Genomic DNA, 21841 nt, shown 5'->3' on the forward strand with positions numbered 1-21841 from the left:
TAAACCAGAAATGTTTGGCTTTTATTGCTGAAAACCAGAGCGCTGAAGGATAAAGGCGACCTCAGCCTCTCTGACTGACCCTCTAAAACATTAAAGAGTGGACGAACAACACAAACGGCCCTTTTTGTTCACTTGAACTCGGCGAGGAGCTCCTGCAGGCGGCCGAGGCTGCGTCTGATGCCGGAGTCCAGCCGGAGTCCAGCCGGAGTCCAGCCGGGTGAGATCACCGGCGTAAACTGGCTGCTGACATCACCCTCTGCCAACACTGGGGGGGGCGGTGGGGGGGGAGGCAGAGCAAACATCCTGACACAGCCCGGCCTCCAGAGATACCAGCGCTGCCTTCAGGGCGCGTGGGAACAAACAGCGCTGCACATCCGAAGCGACTGCTTGGTCATTTTTTACTTTTCTCAAGTTTCACTTTTTGTTCCCAGTGAATTCAAACTCAAACCCTGATTTCTTTAATCTCCTGCACACACAGCTCTCAGGATCCTTCAGGGATCCACAGGAACCAGGATCCGCCACCGACGGGTGTTTTTAGTCCCGCTCCACCACCTCGTTTCCATGGCAACACCAGCAAACACGCCAAGAGGACGAGCTTAACACTTCTCGTCATCACTGACCCACCCCAGAGACCTGATCCACGTCTGTACAGAGACCTGATCCACGTCTACACAGAGTCCTGATCCACGTCTACACAGAGACCCGATCCACGTCTGTACAGAGTCCCGATCCACGTCTACACAGAGACCCGATCCACGTCTACACAGAGACCCGATCCACGTCTGTACAGAGTCCTGATCCACGTCTACACAGTCCTGATCCACGTCTACACAGAGACCTGATCCACGTCTACACAGAGACCTGATCGACATCTAAACAGAGACCCGATCCACGTCTGTACAGAGACCCGATCCACGTCTACACAAAGTCCTGATCCACGTCTACACAGAGACCTGGTTAGTGACTGGTGAAGGCTGGTTAGTGACTGGTGAAGGCTGGTTAGTGGCTGGTGAAGGCTGGTTAGTGGCTGGTGAAGGCTGGTTAGTGACTGGTGAAGGCTGGTTAGTGTCTGGTGAAGGCTGGTTAGTGACTGGTGAAGGCTGGTTAGTGACTGGTGAAGGCTGGTTAGTGTCTGGTGAAGGCTGGTTAGTGACTGGTGAAGGCTGGTTAGTGTCTGGTGAAGGCTGGTTAGTGTCTGGTGAAGGCTGGTTAGTGACTGGTGAAGGCTGGTTAGTGTCTGGTGAAGGCTGGTTAGTGTCTGGTGAAGGCTGGTTAGTGACTGGTGAAGGCTGGTTAGTGGCTGGTGTTTTGGTTTCTGCTGGTAAAGAAGAGCCCACACGGCGCTGGTTACTTCCTGACCCCCACAGAACAGGACAGGATCCACAGGGAAGGACTCTCTGTCATCATGTGAGGCCCTGCCCCCCCCCCCCCTACACACACACACACACACACACACTGCACACTGTACCCCTCCCTCCCTGAACCCAGTGAAACAACATGAAGAACATTACACTTGTGGTTGTTGTCTGTTAGTGGTTCAGACTGAGGAGACACAACAGGAAAACTTTTAGGACCCCCTGAGTTTAAAGGAGTTTGGGGTCCAAAACCCCCGGAACCCCCCCAGTGATCCGGATCAAACCCCGGAGCCCTGCACCCTGCTGGGAGCGGGTGGGGGGTCGCTGTCTGACCTCTGACCCCCCCGGAGGGGAACTAGACTGGAAGCTGAAGGAAGTGTGAGTGAAGTGAAGGTGGACACCAGGGGAGCCGGTAACAGACACGCTGAGCTCCCTCCAGCAGCTCCGGTTTCCTCGCCGCCGGTGGCCGCCATGACCTCGGCCTCGCCCGCGGCTGTTACCTGGCTCTCCGGCTCGGTGGCCGCTGCCCACACTAACCTGCGGCTCCCCCGGAGCGGCCGGAGAGTTCAAAAGGTGTGGTGAGGAGCCGCTTTTCTTACCGTAAACTCGGAGCCATCCCTGCTGCTGGGACACGGTGTCCACCAGGATCCGGTCCACCAGGGGGTCCAGGAGGCTCAGTCCGCCCTGGAGAGACTCCACGTCGCCTGCCACCGAGTCCGTCTCCATATCCGACCGGGAGAAAAAAAAAAAACTTGTTCCCCGGCAGACAAACCCTCCAGAAGTGGCCGGTAACGCTGTAAAAGTGTTTAAACGTTGAGGCAACGCGGTAAAAGTCGGTGTTTAATCCGTCACGGGAGACTTTCGGTCGCTTTGACCGCCCAGTCGCTCCTAGCTAGCCGTTAGCTGAGGCAGCCGGCGGCGGTCCGGCAGCCCGGCTGGCTCGCCCTCATTGTTCCGCTCTCCAGGTTAGCTTAGCGGGGCTCAAACTTCCAGCGCACCGGTGTCCTGGAGAGGCGGGGAGCCGCTGTCCGTCCTGCCCCCGAAGAGTCCGCCCTGGAGCGGCTGTTAGACCCGTGTGAGCCGCTGGGAGGACCGGACTCATGCGGACTCGTGCAGACTCGGGTCGGTGTGTCTCCGGCTGCCCCGCACGCGCCTCGCACGGTCCGACACAGCCGCGTGCACGAGCCCGACACTGGGCGCGCTCCTGCGGGAGAAGAGGGGCGGGAGCGCGCCTGGCGGAGGAAGTAATGGGATACTTTTACTGCAGTAGAAGTACTGAAACACAGTAGAAGTACTGAAGTACAGTAGAAGTACTGAAACACAGTAGAAGTACTGAAGCACAGTAAAAGTACTGACAACACAGTAAAAGTACTGAAGCACAGTAAAAGTACTGACAACACAGTAGAAGTACTGAAGCACAGTAGAAGTACTGAAGTACAGTAGAAGTACTGAAACACAGTAGAAGTACTGAAGCACAGTAAAAGTACTGACAACACAGTAAAAGTACTGAAGCACAGTAAAAGTACTGACAACACAGTAGAAGTACTGAAGCACAGTAGAAGTACTGAAGTACAGTAGAAGTACTGAAACACAGTAGAAGTACTGAAGCACAGTAAAAGTACTGACAACACAGTAAAAGTACTGAAGCACAGTAAAAGTACTGACAACACAGTAGAAGTACTGAAGCACAGTAGAAGTACTGAAACACAGTAAAAGTACTGAAGCACAGTAAAAGTACTGAAGCACAGTAAAAGTACTGAAGCACAGTAGAAGTATTGAAGCACAGTAGAAGTACTGAAACACAGTAAAAGTACTGAAGCACAGTAAAAGTACTGAAGCACAGTAGAAGTATTGAAGCACAGTAGAAGTACTGAAACACAGTAAAAGTACTGAAGCACAGTAGAAGTACTGAAGCACAGTAGAAGTACTGAAACACAGTAAAAGTACTGACAACACAGTAGAAGTACTGAAGCACAGTAGAAGTACTGACAACACAGTAAAAGTACTGAAGCACAGTAGAAGTACTGAAGCACAGTAAAAATACTAATCCTACATTTATTTTATTGTTTTTATTTTGTATTTTGTATATTGTAGTTTAAATGTATCATTTTAGCTTTTATTTATGTTTTTATTTGAGCAATAGTTTGTTTTTAGTATTTAAGTAATAAAGTAATTAAATTATGTTGTTTTTTATTTAATTATTTATATATTTAGTTTATATATTTACATTTTAATTATATTCTGTTTTAGTATTTTTTGACTTTTTTGTAATTCTATTTTTTATTTTAAAAAAGTGAAATATATAAATAAACCCATAGAGAGATTCAAATTTATAGTTTTATTTCTCTAATTATATTCCAATTTCAGTAGCAGTTATTTTATCTTATTATTCATATATTTGTATTCAACATTTTCATAATATTTCTAATCATATTTTTATTTTAGTAATACTTTTTTGTTTCACTGTATGATTTTACTTTTTACTTTTTGTTTTAGCCCATAACATAAAGTCATCACATTGTCACATGAAGCGTGTGTTATAGATATACTGAGTATATATATATATATTTGTAGTATACACTGTGTGAATGAGTGGAATGATTTCAGTCTGTGTTGGATCAGAAACCTGCAGTAAAAGTATTAATACTTCACAGTAAAAATAATATAGTGAAAGTCTGTTACGATGAGGACAGAAAACAGACACAGACAAGTTTTGTGTGTAAAAATGTGAATGTGTAAAGTAACTAAAACTGTAGAGAAGTAAAAAATACAACATTTATTCAGAGAGAAAAAGGAAATGGTGTGAACAGCTGAACCAGCTGAGTCATTAAAAACTGTTTAAGATAAAACTTTAATATAATTCAGATTTCTCTGTGTTGTTCGAACAAACAGGATTCTGACTCCACCTGCTGGTTTCTGCTTTTAAACACATGATAACATCCAAAGACATGGAAACACATGATCACTGCAGAAGATCTACTGCAGACATACGGAGACTTATTGTGGAATACCAATTCCACAATAAACCCATAAATACATTTATAAAATAGAATTTCACATCACAAGGCTGTAAAATATTAATAAACACAGAGAAAAGAAGTAAAATGAAAAACTAAAAGGAAAGAAAATACATAACAGACTGTGAATGTGGCAGTTTAAAGAGAAATGAATAGTAATAGTAATGTTGGCATTATTTAATTGCTCATTTTATTAATGAATAAATACAGACTGTTTTTTTTTATCTTTATTGTGTGTCTGGAGAAATACAGATCTGTTGAATATATAATGTGTAAACTTTGATGTGTACTTCCCCAATCTTATTGGTGATTCACAATCTATTTGGTAACAGCTCTATGTGATACAGCTCTATGTGATACAGTCTATGTGAGTACAGCTCTATGTGATACAGCTCTATGTGATACAGTCTATGTGAGTACAGCTCTATGTGATACAGCTCTATGTGAGTACAGCTCTATGTGATACAGCTCTATGTGAGTACAGCTCTATGTGATACAATCTATGTGAGTACAGCTCTATGTGATACAGTCTATGTGATACAGCTCTATGTGATACAGCTCTATGTGATACAGCTCTATGTGAGTACAGCTCTATGTGATACAGCTCTATGTGAGTACAGCTCTATGTCATACAGCTCTATGTGAGTACAGCTCTATGTGATACAGCTCTATGTGGGTACAGCTCTATGTGATACAGCTCTATGTGATACAGTCTATGTGATACAGCTCTATGTGATACAGTCTATGTGAGTGCATTCTATAGAAAACAGATTAAAACTTTATTGTCCATCGGAGGAAAAATGTCTCCATCACCAGAACAGAAATGATCATATTAATTAGAACTAATCATCAAATAAAACAGAATCTGGTGAAAAGAAACTTCAGATAGTTTATACAGTAAATAACTAAAGTTATATAGATATATAGATATAGATATAGATAGATATAGATATAGATATATAGATATAGATATAGATATAGATAGATATAGATATAGATATATAGATAGATATAGATATAGATATATAGGAGCACACGTCCTTTAAACGTCCTGCCAGGAGAGTCCAGGCTGGAGGAGGAGGCGTTCAGGGACGTCTGGACCTGTGGGTTCCTGCTGATCCTGCTCTGATCCACAGTGTGGCGTTCGATGGTTCATCCTGTGCTCCGCTCTTCAGTCGGTCAGACCTGCAGTCATCTGTTCTGTTCTGTACAACCACTAAAACAGCGTGCATGCGACACACCACCCGTTCACAAACTGGTTCCTGGAGTAAGTTTTTATTATTCAAATGTTAAGTTTGGATTTACAGGCACATGGGAACAGACAGGGGGGTTCAGGTCCTCACAGGGCTGGAGAGACGACAGGAGTCCTGCAGGCTGTGCAGCACCAGCGTCACCATCCGAGACAACAGGGTTACAACACAAATAACTGGTACATTATAACTTAAAATACTGTTTATACATCATGTCTGAGTGCTGCACATCCTGCAGAGCGTCCGTCTGGATGGAGGGAGGAAAAGATCAGCAAAAATAAAACAACGGATGACAAACAGAAGTCAGTAAGAGTCCAGTTCACCTGGTAACATAGTGAACTGCAGAGATCCTCCTTCTCTGGTCACTGATAAACAGACAATCAACCTCTTCTCATGTCTCATCAGCACAGTGGATGTGGAGCATCCACACTAAAAACTCTGAACTCTGGTAGTGTTTGGTTGTTACCTGCTGGTTAAGGATCAGTTTTTGGAGTTCTCTTTGTTCAGGACCTGATTTAAAAAACAAAAACAAACCCTGTTTCAGTACCGACACGAGGAGACGGCGTGCGGGAGCGAGGACGAAGAGGACATGTGTGTGAAACGGACCGCGGGCGCCCCGGTTGGGCCTGTGATTACACCCGAGCTTTATATTAAGGCACAAAACACTAATTAAAACAGTTCACTACTGCAGCGACGTGGGACTGAAGCTCTCGGCTCGGCCAAGCCAGCAAATTCAGTAAAATGACTCGTGAGGCAGGAGACGCCATCTTTAAAACATGTCCTGATTGATAGAAGGGTCAAAGGTCAAAAACACTAAACACAATTATTCAGTTAGGTTGAATTAACTTGTGAAAACCCACAGAGAATCAATAAAACACAAAATATTGGCATCGCTATGAGGCAGCAACACTGAGCCATGTATACAAGCAAGCATATTATAATAATATCATAGACGTTATCATAGATATTTATAGATATTTAACCTGGAGGTTTCAGTTGATTGATTGTGATAGAACTTAATGTGGCTGTTTGCATGTTGGAGATTTATTTCTTAAAACCAGCCAGTCCTGAATCATTTAAGCATATATTTACACAAATAACAAATTCCTCACTCTATGTCATGATAAAAAACATTCACACAAAAATATAACATTTGAAATAATTATTAGCACCAGTGTATCAGATAAAATTCTCGCTACGCAAAATGTACAAAGTTGCATAGTGTTGATTTAGCCTGGAAGAAAACGTTAATGTGTGATCGGTACAAACACCAGTGATAAGCAGCAACTTGTGGGAGAACAGACGGGGGAAAGAAAACGCTGTAGTGTTACGGCATCGGTCCGAGACGTCAGAGCTGCTGCTGAGCCCCTGAAGCCCCTGAAGCCCCGACAGACACGTTCACCCTGTGAGCACGAGACGAGCTTCTGGGAAACAAGGTAACAGGACAAACCTGCGACGGGAGGAGGAGCCTTCGCTCAGCACCAGGACACGAGCCGACGTGATGCAGGGCGGCGCCAACGGGCCGAAATTATTCAGCTTGAGGGAGAAATTTGCCTGCTGCAGTTATTTTCATGCACGACACACACGTCTGACTGCAGGTTTCCTCAGATACCTGCACAGGTAACAGCTGTGGAAATGTAAGAGGACGACGACGTGACTTGATTCAACGGCAGGACGTCAGGAGAACCTCAGCGCCCACCGGCCTTCCTTACGTCCTGCTGTTGACCGGAAACACCGAGGTGACGCTGACGGCTTCCCGCCGTCTGAGGGAACCTGCAGCTCAGAGAAGCGTCAGCGCAGAAGCTGGAGCAGCTGGTAAGTTCTGAAAACCTGATTTCTGAGCTACTTTGTGGAGGAGGAGGGTGAATATTTGTGTCGGCTTCTCTCTCCACATCAGATAAAACTTGGCACAGAGAATAAAATGTTGCGCCCGCAAGTTACGGTTAGTCGTCAGAAGTCTCTTTCCGGTGCACACAGCTGAATTTGTCACACGAGATTTCAAAAGGATTTTTCTGGACCTCAGAGGCTTCACGGGCACCAGCAGAGAGGACGAGGAGAAAACACTGCTGAAGAAAAGAGGAGGTAAATACTTTTCCTCTGCTGTGTGTGGCTTTGGGAGAAAAGAGAGAGGGTTCCTTCACTGTGTGGTTTCTGAAAACATGGTTGGTTTGAAGATGAAGAGAAACGCAGAGGATGGTGGTTCTAACAGAGCAGCCGTACAGTCAGCTGGACTGTGACACTCTGGCGTGTCCCCAGGCATGATGGGTAATGGCTGGTTAGACACGGGAAGCAGAAACAGGAGCGGACGTTCCTGGAAGCGTGAGGAACTTCCTGCGTGGTTTCGACGTCGGGGGACCTTCCTCTTGCAGAGCAGACGGGTGCAGTCACGTCGGGTTTGTGGTTCTGGTTTTTCTTCGAGGTTCTTCCACCTCTGCGCGGCTTCTCTACGCCGCTTAGTTCATTCTACCGTAACCACGTCACTGCGTCTCAGGAAAAAAACAAACTCAAGACAAAACAAAAACAGCTGCTTCTCTTTCGTTAAAAACCGCGAACGTGGTTTGAATTATTGGCTTCTCTCTTGTAAAAGAAAAACAAAGACAAGAATCTGAAAACAAAAGTTTAAAAAACTGTTTTGGTAAAAGTCGGCCTGTTTGCCAGAGTGTTAGAAGTGACGGGGAGCGTTGGAGGGGGAGGAGGAGGGCAGGGTTAAGGCCTCTCCAGAGACGGCGTGTTGAAGCAGCCTTCGGGTAACGTGTTCTTGATGTCGTTGAGGTTGGCGATGTCGGCGCGGATCTCGCGGATCTGCCGGTCGTAGTCGTTGATCATGTCCTCCTGGGTCCGCGCCACGTCGTTCAGCTCCGCCAGCTTCCTGTCCAGCTCGCTGTTGGCCATCTTGCCCTTGGCGCTCTTCAGGGACTCGTCGATCTGGTTCAACTTGCCCAGGTCCACTTTGTCGATGTTTCCTGGAGAGCAGACGAGGGAGAAAGCCTGAGTTATAACGTCGCCTCACACCACTGCCACACCAGGAGCTGCCCCATCGCCACGGTAACGGCACCCCTAAACGGTAACCAGTCCGACTACTCAAAGAGCTTTTACGTCACATCCTCATTCACACATCAGTCGTTCTGGGACGCTGTTCGGCTGTAAAAACGTATTCTTCCCTTCAGTGGAACGGCCGGCTGTTTCCCTCTGAGCAGGATTAGTTTAACGGGACTCTCGGACTGTGAGGATGCTGCTCTTACCCAGCTGATCCAGCAGGGCGGTGATGGTGCTCAGAACCGTCTTCACGGCGCTCTTGGCCTTGCGGGCGTTGTCCTCCGCCTCCTTGGCGTTGTCCGACGCCTGAGGGACAGAAAACACAGGAAGGGCTTGTTGACGGCTCCGAGGCCTTTGATGTGAAATGTTCAGTAAAGCCCGACTCTTACCATTGACGCCATCATCATGTCGCGGTCGGCCTCGGCCTTCTTCTTGGCGAGGTCCTTCTCTGCGGTGCTCAGCTGGTCCATCATGTCGCTGACCTCGTTGTCCAGCTTGGTGGTGTCCTGGAGGGCCTTCTCTGCGTCCTCCTTGGTCTTGGCGGAGCCCTGAGAGGACACAGGATCGTTCACAGTGAGGACAATGAAACCGAATCAACACGTGTCCCCCGCTGGTCGCCAGGTCGCGGTCGTACCTTCTGCACGTTGCTGGCGATCCTCTCGGCCTGCTCTGCCTTGTTCTTGGCCTCCCGGGCGTCGGCGGCCGCGTTGCCGAGCGCAGCTTCCGCCTGCCTGGTCTTCTCGTTGGCGGCCATGATGGTGCCGTTGATGATGGGGATCTTCTTCATGGCGTCCTCGGCGGCAGTCTTGTTGTCGTTGACCCTCCTGTCGAAGTCTACAGGAAAAAAATAATCCAGACAGACAGACAAGTGTTCAGACAGACAGACAAGTGTTCAGACAGACAGACAGGTGTTCAGACAGACAGACAGACAGGTGTTCAGGTACCTCGGAGGTCGTCCAGGATGTTCTCGGCCTCTCTGAAGGTCGACTGGCCCTTCTTGGCCGCCTCCTCAGCCAGAGCTTTAGCAGCATCGGCCCGAGCCAACAGCTGATCAGCAGTCTGAGGGGGAGGGGACAGGAAAGCAGGCGTCAACACCAACAGGAACAGGAACAACAACAGGAACAGCAGGAACAGGAACAACAACAACAACAGGAACAGGAACAACAACACCAACAGGAACAGGAACAACAACAGGAACAGGAACAACAACAGGAACAGGAACAGGAACAACAACACCAACAGGAACAACAACACCAACAGGAACAGGAACAGGAAGAACAAGGCGCTCAGGCGTTCGGAGGCTCCGGCTACAGTCGACGTACCTGCTGCTCACTTTTGCCTTTCTCCAGCAGTTTGCGGACTTCCTGCTCTTTGCCCCTCAGGTCGTCTCTCAGGTCGTTGTACTCCTTCTCCGTCTTGTCGATCAGCTTGTCGAGGTCCGACGCCTCCCTCTTGATCTTACTGGCTTCATCCTGAACACAAAGACGGGTGAGTCATCCAGGGAGGCAAAACAGACTTTATGAAGAACCCCAGAGAACGTTGGTCTGGTTCTGTCACCTCCAGAGCCTTGGTGTCGAGCGCTGGGACGCCGGTCAGGTTGGCGAAGATCTTCACCGCTTTGTTTCCGGCGTCTTCTGCCTCGGCCTGAACCTTGGTGGCCTGTTTCTCCAGATTCTTCGCCAGCTCCTTCGCCTCGTTGTACCTGAGCGCGACAGTCAGAGCAGACGTTACCTTACAGGAGTGATTTTAAACGTGCGCACAGGAAGCTTGGCTGTGACCTACTTCCTGTTGAGCTCGTCGATCTCCTGGCTCGTCTTGCCCTCGCCATCCAGAGTCTTCAGCAGCAGGTTGTACGCTTTGGTCGATGTGTCGTTGGCGTCTTTGGCAATCTTCTCTATCTGGTCAGCGTCCATCTTGTGCCTGAGAGTCGACACAAGTTTGTTTATATTTTGCTGATGCCATTAAAAGTATTCTGAATTACTTATTACTTATTACTTATTCCACTAGCTGTGCCTGTTTGCTGGATGCACACACAGCTGTCACTGGACCACTGATACAGAAGAAAACTTCAGGTACAGGTTCTGAAGCTCTGATTCTCTGATTTCTAGGTGCGTCTGAGCTCAATCACACTAACAACCAACGTCATGTTTGTGTTTTACTTTGCTGCGGTCGGTTAAAGTAACAGTTTGGGCTGAAAGCTCCCCATAGCTCCCATTAGATTAGTCCAACAGGTGTGGGGTGGTTCACAGGTGTGGTGCAGCAGGTGTGTGACCCGGTCTACGTGGACCCTGTGCTTGTGGTCTTACTTGTCAGCCAGCGTGCGAGCCTCCTCAGCCAGCAGCGTCATGTTGTTGGGATCTCCGGCGCCGCTCGGGGCTTTGATGTCCTGCAGACGACATCAGCACCGTTAGCCAGAAGCTCTCGGCCCTCATCGCTCAGCGGGACCAACAGTTACTTATTACTCACCACTTTGCTGATGGCGTCCTTGGCCTTGTCCAGCTCCTGCCGGGCGCGGTCGATCAGGCTCTCGGCGTCGCGGACTCGGCCGCGGGCGCGGTCGGCCTGAGTGCCGGTGTCGTCCACCGTGTTGCGGATGTTCTGCAGTCGGTTCCACTGGGTGGTCAGAGTGTTGTTGATGCCGTTCAGACGGTCCAGCAGGCCTCGGTCCACGTCTGTGGGGTCAAAGGTCACGATGGAGAGGTTTCGTATGTTTTTCTTGACACTGATCTTATTTTTTATCTTGTTTCTCTTGCTTTGCTTTCACTTCCTGCCTTCATCCTTTAGTTTTATTCTCATTTTAACCGTCTTGTCTGGTTTTACTCTGATTTATAAAACACTTTGTAACGTTGTCCAGACAAGTGCTGCCAAATAAAGTTTATTATTATTATTCAAACCGAGGGACCTGGTGGCGGTGGCCCTTGTTGGTTCAGTACACAACCACTGACTGACAGCCTCTCTTAGTTTTTCACTGCTAAATGAGTCAAACACAGAAGTGGCGTCAGCTGGAGCTGTTAGTTGCTGAGCCGCCGTTCTTGTGCAACCAGCTCGCCAGCTTTAGCCTCGTGGAAGACGACGGTCCTGTGCAGTGGGTGCGGGATATTTTTGGTTGGATACTTTGAAATTCAGCTTGTTTTGCTTCGTCTGTCAAACCACTTTGTCACAGCTGTTTTTTGACAGATTAAGTCTTTTACGTGTGGACAGAGACGTGACAGGACCTTGAACACACCGTGTGAACTGTGTCACCGGTCGATGCTGTGGGTCCCGACATGGCAGCAGGTACCGTATGTGTTCTGACTGTTACCTTTGCTGGTCTGAGCCTCCTCCAGCAGCTCCATGATGGCCCTCTCCGCCTCCTTCAGCCGGTCCTCGAAGGCCTTATCGCTGACCGTCTCCTGGCCCGAGCCCAGGTTATCGATCAGAGACTGCAGGTCGTGAAGCTTCTGCCTCTGCTGGTTCACCTGGAGAGAAACAACACTTTCAGTCTGCGCACACGTCCAACACAGTCTGCTCTCTACAGTTAAAGGGACAGTTCGGATCATTCGTGGTTGTGTGAGGGTTAGGGTCCTTATCTGTGGTCAGTGTGTGACCTACAGCAGATGGCAGGCAGCCAGTCCGTCTTCCTGTTCGCTTGTGTGACTTTAGTGTTTTAAATCACGTTAGTTCAGATTCTAACTAACGTGTTAACTAACTAACTAGACCAGCCGCTCCTGTCTTCTGTGGTTTAGTAGATGGTGTGTTTGAAGACAGTGAAGAGAAAACGGCTTCAGCTCCCCGTCTAAAAGAGCCGTCTGATGTAAAGCTGCGTCAACAGCGGGACATTTCCAGGACTCCAGACGTGCTGACCTCCAGCTACTGTAGGTGACACACTGACAGGAGAAGGAGCTCAGACAGCCACACTTCAAATAACCCCAACGGTCCCTTTAAGGTCCTTCCTGCCACAAGGGGGCGTCCTCACCTTGTCTCTGACCAGACTGTAGCAGGAGGGGCACTGCTGGCAGCCCGGAGCCGAGCGGTTGTAGAAGTAGTTCTCCTCACACATGTCGCATCGAGCCCCCACGAAGCCGGGCCGACACTCGCAGCGGCCGTCCTCCTTGCACTGACCCGACTGGGAGCCTTCGGGGTCGCAGTCGCAGGCTGCGGGTCACAGAGGGACACGTTAGGGCGGCACTCACCAAACCAGAGTCCAGCTCTCACGTGTTCACTCAAGTCTGCGTCCTCACGTTTGCATCCGGACGAGCTGAAGCCGAAGAAGTTCACCTCGCAGCGCTCACAGTGCAGGCCGGTGACGCCGGGCTGACACTCGCACTGTCCTGTGGTGATGTCACACTGACCGTTGGTGGAGCCAATCGGATTACAGTTACATCTGCGGGATTAAAACAGTTAGAACGACAGTCCAATGTCACATTCACTGACTACAAAGGTGAATCAGTGACCTGTGATGTAACAGGACATGCAAACAGTAACCAAAGCTCCTGAACACGACTCTCCGCTGCAGGTTTACCGACTTTGTCTCAGTACTTTTATCGATGCTATCGACGGCTGCTAAAATCTCATGCGACCAACCAATCAGAAAAGAAAAGACTACTTTTCATCTTTTTAAATAAGAAAGTTTTCTGATTTTCTGATTGACTTCTGAGGAGGAAGAGGAGGGCGGCTGACCGTTCGCAGCCGTTGCCACTCTGCAGGTTGAAGAAGCCGGGCTGGCAGGCGCTGCAGTCACGCTCGGCCACGTTGGGGAGACACTGACACTGACCGGTGATCTGAGAGCAGCCGGTCTGACGGCCCACGGTCCCCGACGGAGAGCAGGAGCACGCTGAGGAGGAGGAGGAGGAGGAAGAACAGTCAGAAAGTGAGTTATGACAACAACACGATCGTAACAAAGGAAAACAGCACAAACAACTCAAAGACGTCGCTGCACTGCATTCTGCTCATATCCAGTGTTGGAAACAGCACGTTTCTATCACATCAGGCTCAGATGAGTCCTGATGGGTCCTGACTGAACCTGACCAATCAGAGGAGGGTCCTGACTGAACCCGACCAATCAGAGGAGGGTCCTGACTGAACCTGACCAATCAGAGGAGGGTCCTGACTGAACCTGACCAATCAGAGGAGGGTCCTGACTGAACCCGACCAATCAGAGGAGGGTCCTGACTGAACCCGACCAATCAGAGGAGGGTCCTGACTGAACCCGACCAATCAGAGGAGGGTCCTGTCTGAACCTGACCAATCAGAGGAGGGTCCTGACTGAACCCGACCAATCAGAGGAGGGTCCTGACTGAACCTGACCAATCAGAGGTATCACTTACTGTTTATTTGAAGAAATGTGGCACATTCAATGGATGATGACGGTGAAAATGTTTTTCTTGACAAATTCAGACTGTCTGTTAGGTACCTGAATCTTCTCTCTGTCCCTGATGTACCTGAAGGTTCACCTGAACCCCTGAACTCTACGTATGTGTAGAATAATTGCAGACGCAGGTGGATCACAGATACTTCAGTGTACATCTCTGTTTGAACACCTGCTTGGAGGTTTATCATTATTGTCTATCACTAGTGCATGATGGGAGACCTCGAAAACAGGCCCAGTGTGACCATGTGACCCCCCGGGACTTCTGCTTACGTTTGCACTTGTCGGCGGGGTTGGCGGCCAGGGCGTTGCCGTAGAAACCCTCCTTGCAGCGGTCGCAGAAGAAGCCGTCGGTGTTGTAGATGCACTTGAGACACTCTCCGGTCTCGCGGTTGCAGTTGCCGACGGCGTTGGGGTCGATGTTGTCGCTGCACTTGCAGGCGCGGCAGGTTCGGGTCGGGCCGCTCTGACCCAGAGGGTCGCCGAAGAAACCGTCGTCACAGAGCTCGCAGCGCTTACCTGCCGACAGGCGAGGTCACAGGGAGAGGATTGGTAACGGGCCGCATGGAGGGAAGAGCCGGTCTAACCCGTACAGGTGTGTGTGAGTACCTGTGGTCCCTGCAGGACAGTTGGTACAGACCACCTCTCTGGTCTTCAGGACGATGGCGCAGGTCGCTCCGGCCGGACACGGACAGGGCTGACAGTCGCCCGGCGTCCCCTGGGTGGCGTCGCCATAGAAACCGTCTTTGCAGCGCTCACAGCTCAAACCGGCTGTGCTGTCCTGGCAGTCACACGCTCCTGGACGGACAGACGGACACACAGGCAGCCAATCAGACGGTCAGACTAGTCAGTTAACCAGCAGGTAGGTCAGTCACACCTGTGTGAGTGCATGATGCCATTAACCAGTCATTAACAAGTCATTAACCAGTGTAACCAGTCGTTAACCATTCATTAACCAGTCGTTAACCAGTGTAACCAGTCGTTAACCATTCATTAACCAGTGTAACCAGTCATTAACAAGTCATTAACCAGTGTAACCAGTCATTAACCAGTGTAACCAGTCGTTAACCAGTCATTAACCAGTGTAACCAGTCATTAACAAGTCATTAACCAGTGTAACCAGTCATTAACCAGTGTAACCAGTCGTTAACCAGTCATTAACCAGTGTAACCAGTCATTAACCAGTGTAACCAGTCGTTAACCAGTCATTAACCAGTGTAACCAGTCGTTAACCAGTCGTTAACCAGTATAACCAGTGGTACCTGTGTCGGGGTCGCAGGCGTCACTATGTCCGTTACAGTTGCAGGGCTCACAGGGGCTGAAGGCTCCGAGCTCCGGGCGGGCACGGCGGTATCCCAGGGTGCACTGCTCACAGTGCTGACCCTGGTAACCCTGGGGACAGGTGCACCGCTCCACCCAGCGGGCCGGGACACCTGGACCCCGCCTCGCCGTTACCAAGGAGACGTCGTCAAGGTAACCGGCGCCTGGAGAGACGGACTGATTAGCAAATGATGCTCCACAGAAGGACTTCCTGTCAGTTCATGTTTCTGTTTGTGTGTTTCTGTGGTTTTTATGGTTTTGATGTGTGCGTACTCCTCTCGCTGTAGGTGCCGCGGATCTTGATGGCGGTCAGGTTGTGGAGAAGCTTCTGGAAGTCGGAGTGGCTGATGGTGGGCCTCCAGGGGTAGTCGGTGCTGTCGTGGAGCCTGAAGCGCGACCAGAGCACATTTCATATTCACATCCTTCTGCCAAACCGGGTCACGTGATCTACCTGGCTAAGAGCGGCTGCCTCACCTGAACACGTAAGTCTGCATGTTTTCGTTGGGGTAGGCGTTGCCCTGGGCGATGAGGGGGACGGCCACCCTCAGGTCGGCCCCCTCCAGGACCAGATCCTCCGCCGACAGCCGAGTGTCCCTGCGGTCCACCCGGAAACTCAGGCTCAGGTTCTGCCCGTAACTCAGCATGTGGTTCCCCAAGAACTTCTCTGTGGAAACACACACACACACACACCTGTTCACAACCATGTTCTGATTCCATCTCTAGCTGGGATGAACCATTTGGGATCCAGTTAGAATCCAGATTGGATCCAGTTTGGAACCATTTGGGATCCAGTTGGTTTTGGGTTTGTGTGCTGGTTGAGGTAACAGAGGACTTAGTGGGTCTTTGAGCTCTTCAGGACACACCTGAAGAGTGTGTGTGTGTGTGTGTGTGTGTGTGTGTGTGTGTGTGTGTACCTGGGGCTATGAAGTACATGGGGAAGTAGTCGTCTGAGATGAGAGAGATTTCCTGTCCGCTGGGAGACCACTGGACGGAGACACTGGAGCCGTCACGCTGCTGCGCGGTCCACTGCTCGTCATCTGACACACACACACACACACACACACACACACACACACACACACACACACACACACACACACACACGTGAGTACTTGACAACAGCGACACACCCCACTGTGGGTAAACTGGAGGGTAAACACTCTGTGGGTGGGTTTGAGTCCCTGCGTGTCGCCTGCAGGCGGCGTTACCTCTGTGGAAGGACGAGCTGATGGCGTGGACGCTGAAGCCTTCGGCGCTGTCGCACACGGACGAGTGCTGGAAGCAGAAGCAGGGGGTGCAGCCCTGGGGGTTGTTGGGGTCCAGGTTGAAGTAACCAAGTTTACACCTGACGGACACAAACACGTTCAGACCAACACCCACCTGAACGCCTCGTCTAAAACACGAGGACGGGAAACCTGCTGCAGGTCACCGCCAGGGGTCAGAGGTCAGGGGTCAGAGGTCAGGGGTCAGGGGTTAGAGGGGTCAGGGGTCAGAGGTCAGGTGTCAGGGGTCAGAGGCCGGACCCTAACCCTAACCCAGCTGTGTCCTATGACTTCACTTTATCAGAGCCGTTGTAGGAGAAGCCAGAAATATTCTGAGATCATCTGAGATTAAAGTTTTGAGAAAAAAACTATTCTCTGAGACAAAACTTTATTTTATTATTTTTTGGAAACCGGACGGTGTGATTATTATGTTTTCTACCTTCATCATATAGAGCACACACCTTCACTCCTGTCAGAGGGGTAATTACAACCTGCTGACAGCTGAATAGACGTGAGTGTGTGTGTGTGTGTGTGTGTGTGTGTGTCTGTGGTGTGTGTGTGTGTGTGTGTGTGTGTGTGTGTGTGTGTCTGTGGTGTGTGTCTGTGGTGTGTGTCTGTGGTGTGTGTGTGTGGTGTGTGTGTGTGTGTGTGTGTGTGTGTGTGTGTGTGTCTGTGGTGTGTGTCTGTGGTGTGTGTCTGTGGTGTGTGTGTGTGGTGTGTGTGTGTGTGTGTGTGTGTGTGTGTGTTACCTGTCACAGCTGAAGCCCTCCACGTTGTCTTTACAGCGACACTGACCCGTGTTGACGTCACACTCCTGAGTGCTGCCGGAGGGCGAGCAAGAACAAGGTCTGAGAGAGAGAGAGAGAGAGGGAGGACGGGTGAGGGACACAAGAGAGGATCCACATCAGTGTTTTCTGTCTCCCTCTTGTTAAAGTCGACCCCCCAGCTGAGAGCTCCCTCCTCTCTGTCTGTGAATGATGAGAGGCTGAAGCGGCCGCCTCAGAGAGGAGGACGGTGTCCAGATGAAGGCCTGCAGGTGGCGCTGACACACACAGACAGCTCCAGCTCCATGTGGAGCCCTGAAGCCCCGAGAGAACAGCCGGCCACGGGCTGTACAGTGGTGCTGCCAGCAGAGGGCGCTCACAGCACATCCACTGCAGCCTGAGTCAGATCCAGAGGTTTTCACTGAGGACACCAGGTCAGTGATCAGGATCAAGACCAGAGCTCAGAGGACACACTTCTCCTCATGTTGTTATCAAGTCAGGAAGATGCACACGAGTCAAGAGTTAAACATGTTCAATGAACACAACGCCTCCCACAGACAGATGCTCAGCTGCTGATTTTTCTCTTTTGATGCAGCTAGGCTAGGCTAAGCTAGGCTAGGCTAGGCTAGGCTAGGCTAGGCTAGGCTAACAGCTTCCCAGCCTCTCTGTGCTAAGCTAGGCTAAACCCTGCACAATCAGCTGCTTATTTTCCTCATGTATCCTCGGCTGTGTGGACCAACGGTCCCCAAACAACCAAAGATGTTCATTTTAATGTCAGAAACCTTCCCAGAAGCCTTTTCTGCTTCCAACAGTCGCTGGAGTCAGAAAAGGATCATTTAAGTTTGTCGAGGATTCATTTTCTGTCAAATCAGGAAAATCAGTCTTGTCATCAGGAGGATTTACACGTCTTTATTCATGCATTTATTCCTCAGAACTCCAGTCACTTGTCTCTGTATTTCAGTGCGGGGGTGTGTGTGTGTGTGTGTGGGGGGGAGAGTGTGTGTGTGTTACCTGCAGCCGGCCTCCGTCAGGCTGTGGTACCCAGGCTGGCAGCGGTCACACTTCTCTCCGGACACTCCTGGTTTACACGCACACACTCCTCTGTTGTCACACTGAGGAGACTCCGAGCCTGAACACACACACACACACACACACACACACACACACACACACACACACACACACACACACACACACACACACACACACACACACACACACACACACACACACACACACACACACACACACACACACACACACACACACGTTAACCTTCAACCACATGCAAACAATCAGCTCCCATTAACAGCCCATTAGAGGACTGGTGTCACTGGAGCTCACACAGCAGCTGCTTCACATTCTGCTGCTGCCTTCTGGTAAAAACCACAGAAACCACCAGGTTCACACCAGCGGTTCCACATGTTTTCACCTCAGCTGCTCCACACACTGACTGAACCTCGCTGGAAGTTTACAGATCATTTCCTGCCTCCAACATGACCACTGAAAGAATAATCTTTTGTAATCTGTTGTGTAATACATGGAATAAAAGATCTCTGGTCCTTCCTGGTGTGTTCAAGTGCTAGTGGGAAAATCCAACTTCAGAGTCAAAGTTCATCTTTGTTCCAACATTCATGCTGGTCTACTGCTCACTCATGATGTTAGTTTGTGTTCTTGTGTGTTTTAAAGGGTCAGTTTGACTCACTGACTGATGGAGGCAGCAGCTCTAAAATCCCTGTTTTAGTGAATGTAGTCTGGTGTGTGTGCTGTTTGTGGTTAAACCAAAAGGATCTTCCAGGTCTCTCTCTGTAGGGATCCTTTCCATGATGCTGTCACACACTTAATAACACTCTGAGCCTGTCAGTGGATCAAACAAGCTCTTTTAGTGGACCTACTGTGATCAGGTGCAGTATTTTAGACACCATCAGTCATTTAGACAAAAAGAAAGTTACCCTTTAATATCTATTCCTTTAACTCAAGCTCCACTAATCTAATGGTCTTGACCAGCAGTAGTTTCCATGTGACCCAAGTGTGACGCAACAGTTCGGTCTGCTGCAGAAGGCCATGAGACGCTGTAGAAAGCTCTGGGTGTGTCCCCGATGTCCCTGAACTCACCGACAGTGTTGCAGCTGCAGGGCAGGCAGCGGCCGCTCTGCTCTCTGTAGTAGTTGTCCAGGCAGCGCTCACAGTTGGGCCCGTCCGTGTTGTCGGCACAGTTCCTGCAGTGACCTCCGTGACCGGTGGCGCGGTACAACTCGGCATCGAAGTAACACTCGGCGCTCTTCCCGTTACAGTTGCAGGCTGAGGAGAGACACATGAGTGGGGGGGGGTTAGTCCGGTCCTGATGTCTGTTCTGAGGTCAGCTCAGTCTCACTCCACGTGTTCTTTTGAATGTTTTGAGTGTTTTTATTCTAATCTGGGGGTGACGGGCAGCTTAACTCCCCGTCCTGAAGACGTCCCAGTGTCAGTAAACGCCTCCTCAGGCTGCTCCTGCCCCCCCATCTGACAACAAACTGACAGAAACTCAAACTAAACCAACTGTGTCTTTATGTTCCAGCTGAAGACTTGTTTCTAAAGCTGTGCTAGTAAAGAGTCTCTTTTGTCTCAACTCTGATCGAAGAGGATCAAAAGTGTTCAAACGGGTTAAATGAGGTGAAAAGTGCCGTGAACATGAACACGTGTTTCCACACTCAGGTTTCCGTGCCGGAGGACGGATTAACTGGACTGTGGGAGCAGGAAAACACAGTTAGTCATGCATCTGCACAGTGATATAGGAACTACAGCTCCCACAATCCCCCAGAGACCCTCTGACTAATGCTGAAGGTTTCCCCCTCTGGCTGGCCTGGGATCAGCTGTAACTCACTCTCAGTGCATCATGGGATCTGCTCCTGGCTCACGGCTTCGTTTAGGACGGTGTCAGTGTTTTCATGTGTCTGGTTAGTACTATTTACTACTACTAGTACTACTAGTACTACTAGTAGTGCTAATACTACTAGTACTACTAGTGCTAATACTACTAGTAGTATTAGTACTAGTCATCAGCGACCGTAGCTGTAGACCTGATGGCAGCAGGAGAAGAAGAGTACTGGTACGTACAGTGCTAGTACAGCAAGTACAGCTAGTACTACTGGTACTACTAGTAGTACTAGTAGTCCAGCAGCAGTAGTTGAGCTGAGCGCCGTCAGACTTACGCAGACACTCGTTGGGGTTGTCGGCGGTCGCTCTCCTCCACGGCCGGTCGTTGTAGAAGGCTTGGCACACTTGGCAGTCGTCTCCCTCCGTGTTGTGTTTGCAGTTACACACCGGCCGTCCTCTGCTGTTCTTCACACACTCGCTGGCGTGGCCGTTACACTTACACCTGACGGCACAGAAACACCCCTGTTACACCTGGACACACACACACACACACACACACACACACACACACACACACACACACACACACACACACACACACACACACACACACACACACACACACACACACACACACACACACACACACACACACACACACACACACACACACACTGAAGCCCTGAGCTCACAGACAGACATGTCTCTGTGCCCCCCCCCTCCTGGCAGCCTCTCAGAGCACTGACAGGTCTCCAGTGGACGGGTGCTCTTCATATTGTTTGTGGTTCTGATGCAGTTTTTCCGCTCGGCGGCTCTGAGGGAAGGTTTTGTTAAACTTCCTCGGGGGGGAAGAGCCCCTCACAGCAGGACGGGACTTGCTCGGCAGCCACCTTCAGTTATTGTCTCAGGTGTTTCTTGGCAGAGAGCTGCGGAAAAACTGACGAGGAGGTGGAAGAGTGAGGCGCTGAAGAGGCTGAGTGAGTCACACTGATGTTTTAGAACAGTTTTTATTCTATCAACTACTTTCATTGTACTTGGAGAGAGAAGACTTTCCTTTGACCCCGTCTGTGCAGCTTCATCAACACTTACAGGGACGATGTGTTTATCTATCTGTGTTTTCTGTCTGCACAGAGAAACAGGACAGGAAGCACAACTTGTCCTGTTCTTCACCTCCTAAACACCCAGAACCAGTCCTGACCTCCGTCAGCGTTAAATTCAGTCACATGCACAGACTCTGGCTTCACGCTCTCGTTTCAGTGCCGACGATTCAAGCAGGAGAGCTTGTGGCCGTCCTGCTCCGCCTCCAGGTGAACAGGTTCAGGTCGGTCAGGGTGGAGCTGCCGGAGGGAGACCCTCCTTGGTTAAATAAAGGTTCCCTTCAGCAGCTCTGACAGGTGCTCCGGCTCAGCACTCGTCCCTTTTCTTCCGCCCGTCATGGCGGTCGGTCCGCCCCATTCCGGTTTCCCTGTAATCCAGCCCTGCCGGTCAGGAATGCCAGGAATGCGGCTGTGTAATGGAAATCTGCTCCACATTTCAAACAGATTATGGCTGCAGAGGCGGAGCAGCGGCAGCCTGTTCAGCGCTGCTGTAATGCCTGTCCAAACCTTTTTTTCAGACGTGCAGAGAAAAGAGTT

The 21841-nt window shown here is 49.9% G+C and overlaps 2 protein-coding genes across 2 annotated transcripts in view; both read right to left on the minus strand.

Moving 5' to 3' along the window:
* rasal2 (RAS protein activator like 2) overlaps window positions 1-2084 on the minus strand; it is a 67407-nt gene extending 65323 nt beyond the window's left edge. Inside the window, exon 1 of the mRNA XM_070844639.1 lies at window positions 1955-2084. Within this exon, the coding sequence (XP_070700740.1) occupies window positions 1955-2081 (127 nt within the window). The 5' untranslated portion in view covers window positions 2082-2084. The remainder of the gene's footprint in view (window positions 1-1954) is intronic.
* A 3547-nt stretch (window positions 2085-5631) lies between these two features.
* The window catches only part of lamc1 (laminin, gamma 1), a 46225-nt gene continuing 30015 nt past the window's right edge, over window positions 5632-21841 (minus strand). The window contains exons 4-28 of the mRNA XM_070845361.1: window positions 20543-20709; window positions 19467-19652; window positions 18363-18480; window positions 17337-17435; window positions 16534-16670; window positions 16240-16362; window positions 15800-15989; window positions 15599-15711; window positions 15268-15489; window positions 14615-14803; window positions 14279-14524; window positions 13318-13471; window positions 12879-13021; window positions 12614-12792; window positions 11960-12116; window positions 11125-11330; window positions 10965-11044; window positions 10441-10578; window positions 10216-10360; window positions 9981-10130; window positions 9603-9717; window positions 9293-9492; window positions 9048-9206; window positions 8865-8964; window positions 5632-8585 (exon numbers count right to left, since the gene is read on the minus strand). Coding sequence (XP_070701462.1) covers window positions 8329-8585; window positions 8865-8964; window positions 9048-9206; window positions 9293-9492; window positions 9603-9717; window positions 9981-10130; window positions 10216-10360; window positions 10441-10578; window positions 10965-11044; window positions 11125-11330; window positions 11960-12116; window positions 12614-12792; window positions 12879-13021; window positions 13318-13471; window positions 14279-14524; window positions 14615-14803; window positions 15268-15489; window positions 15599-15711; window positions 15800-15989; window positions 16240-16362; window positions 16534-16670; window positions 17337-17435; window positions 18363-18480; window positions 19467-19652; window positions 20543-20709 — 3973 coding nt within the window. The 3' untranslated portion in view covers window positions 5632-8328. The remainder of the gene's footprint in view (window positions 8586-8864; window positions 8965-9047; window positions 9207-9292; window positions 9493-9602; window positions 9718-9980; window positions 10131-10215; window positions 10361-10440; window positions 10579-10964; window positions 11045-11124; window positions 11331-11959; window positions 12117-12613; window positions 12793-12878; window positions 13022-13317; window positions 13472-14278; window positions 14525-14614; window positions 14804-15267; window positions 15490-15598; window positions 15712-15799; window positions 15990-16239; window positions 16363-16533; window positions 16671-17336; window positions 17436-18362; window positions 18481-19466; window positions 19653-20542; window positions 20710-21841) is intronic.

This window comes from Pempheris klunzingeri, chromosome 15, assembly GCF_042242105.1.
Source record: "Pempheris klunzingeri isolate RE-2024b chromosome 15, fPemKlu1.hap1, whole genome shotgun sequence".
NCBI classification, from domain to species: domain Eukaryota; kingdom Metazoa; phylum Chordata; class Actinopteri; order Acropomatiformes; family Pempheridae; genus Pempheris; species Pempheris klunzingeri.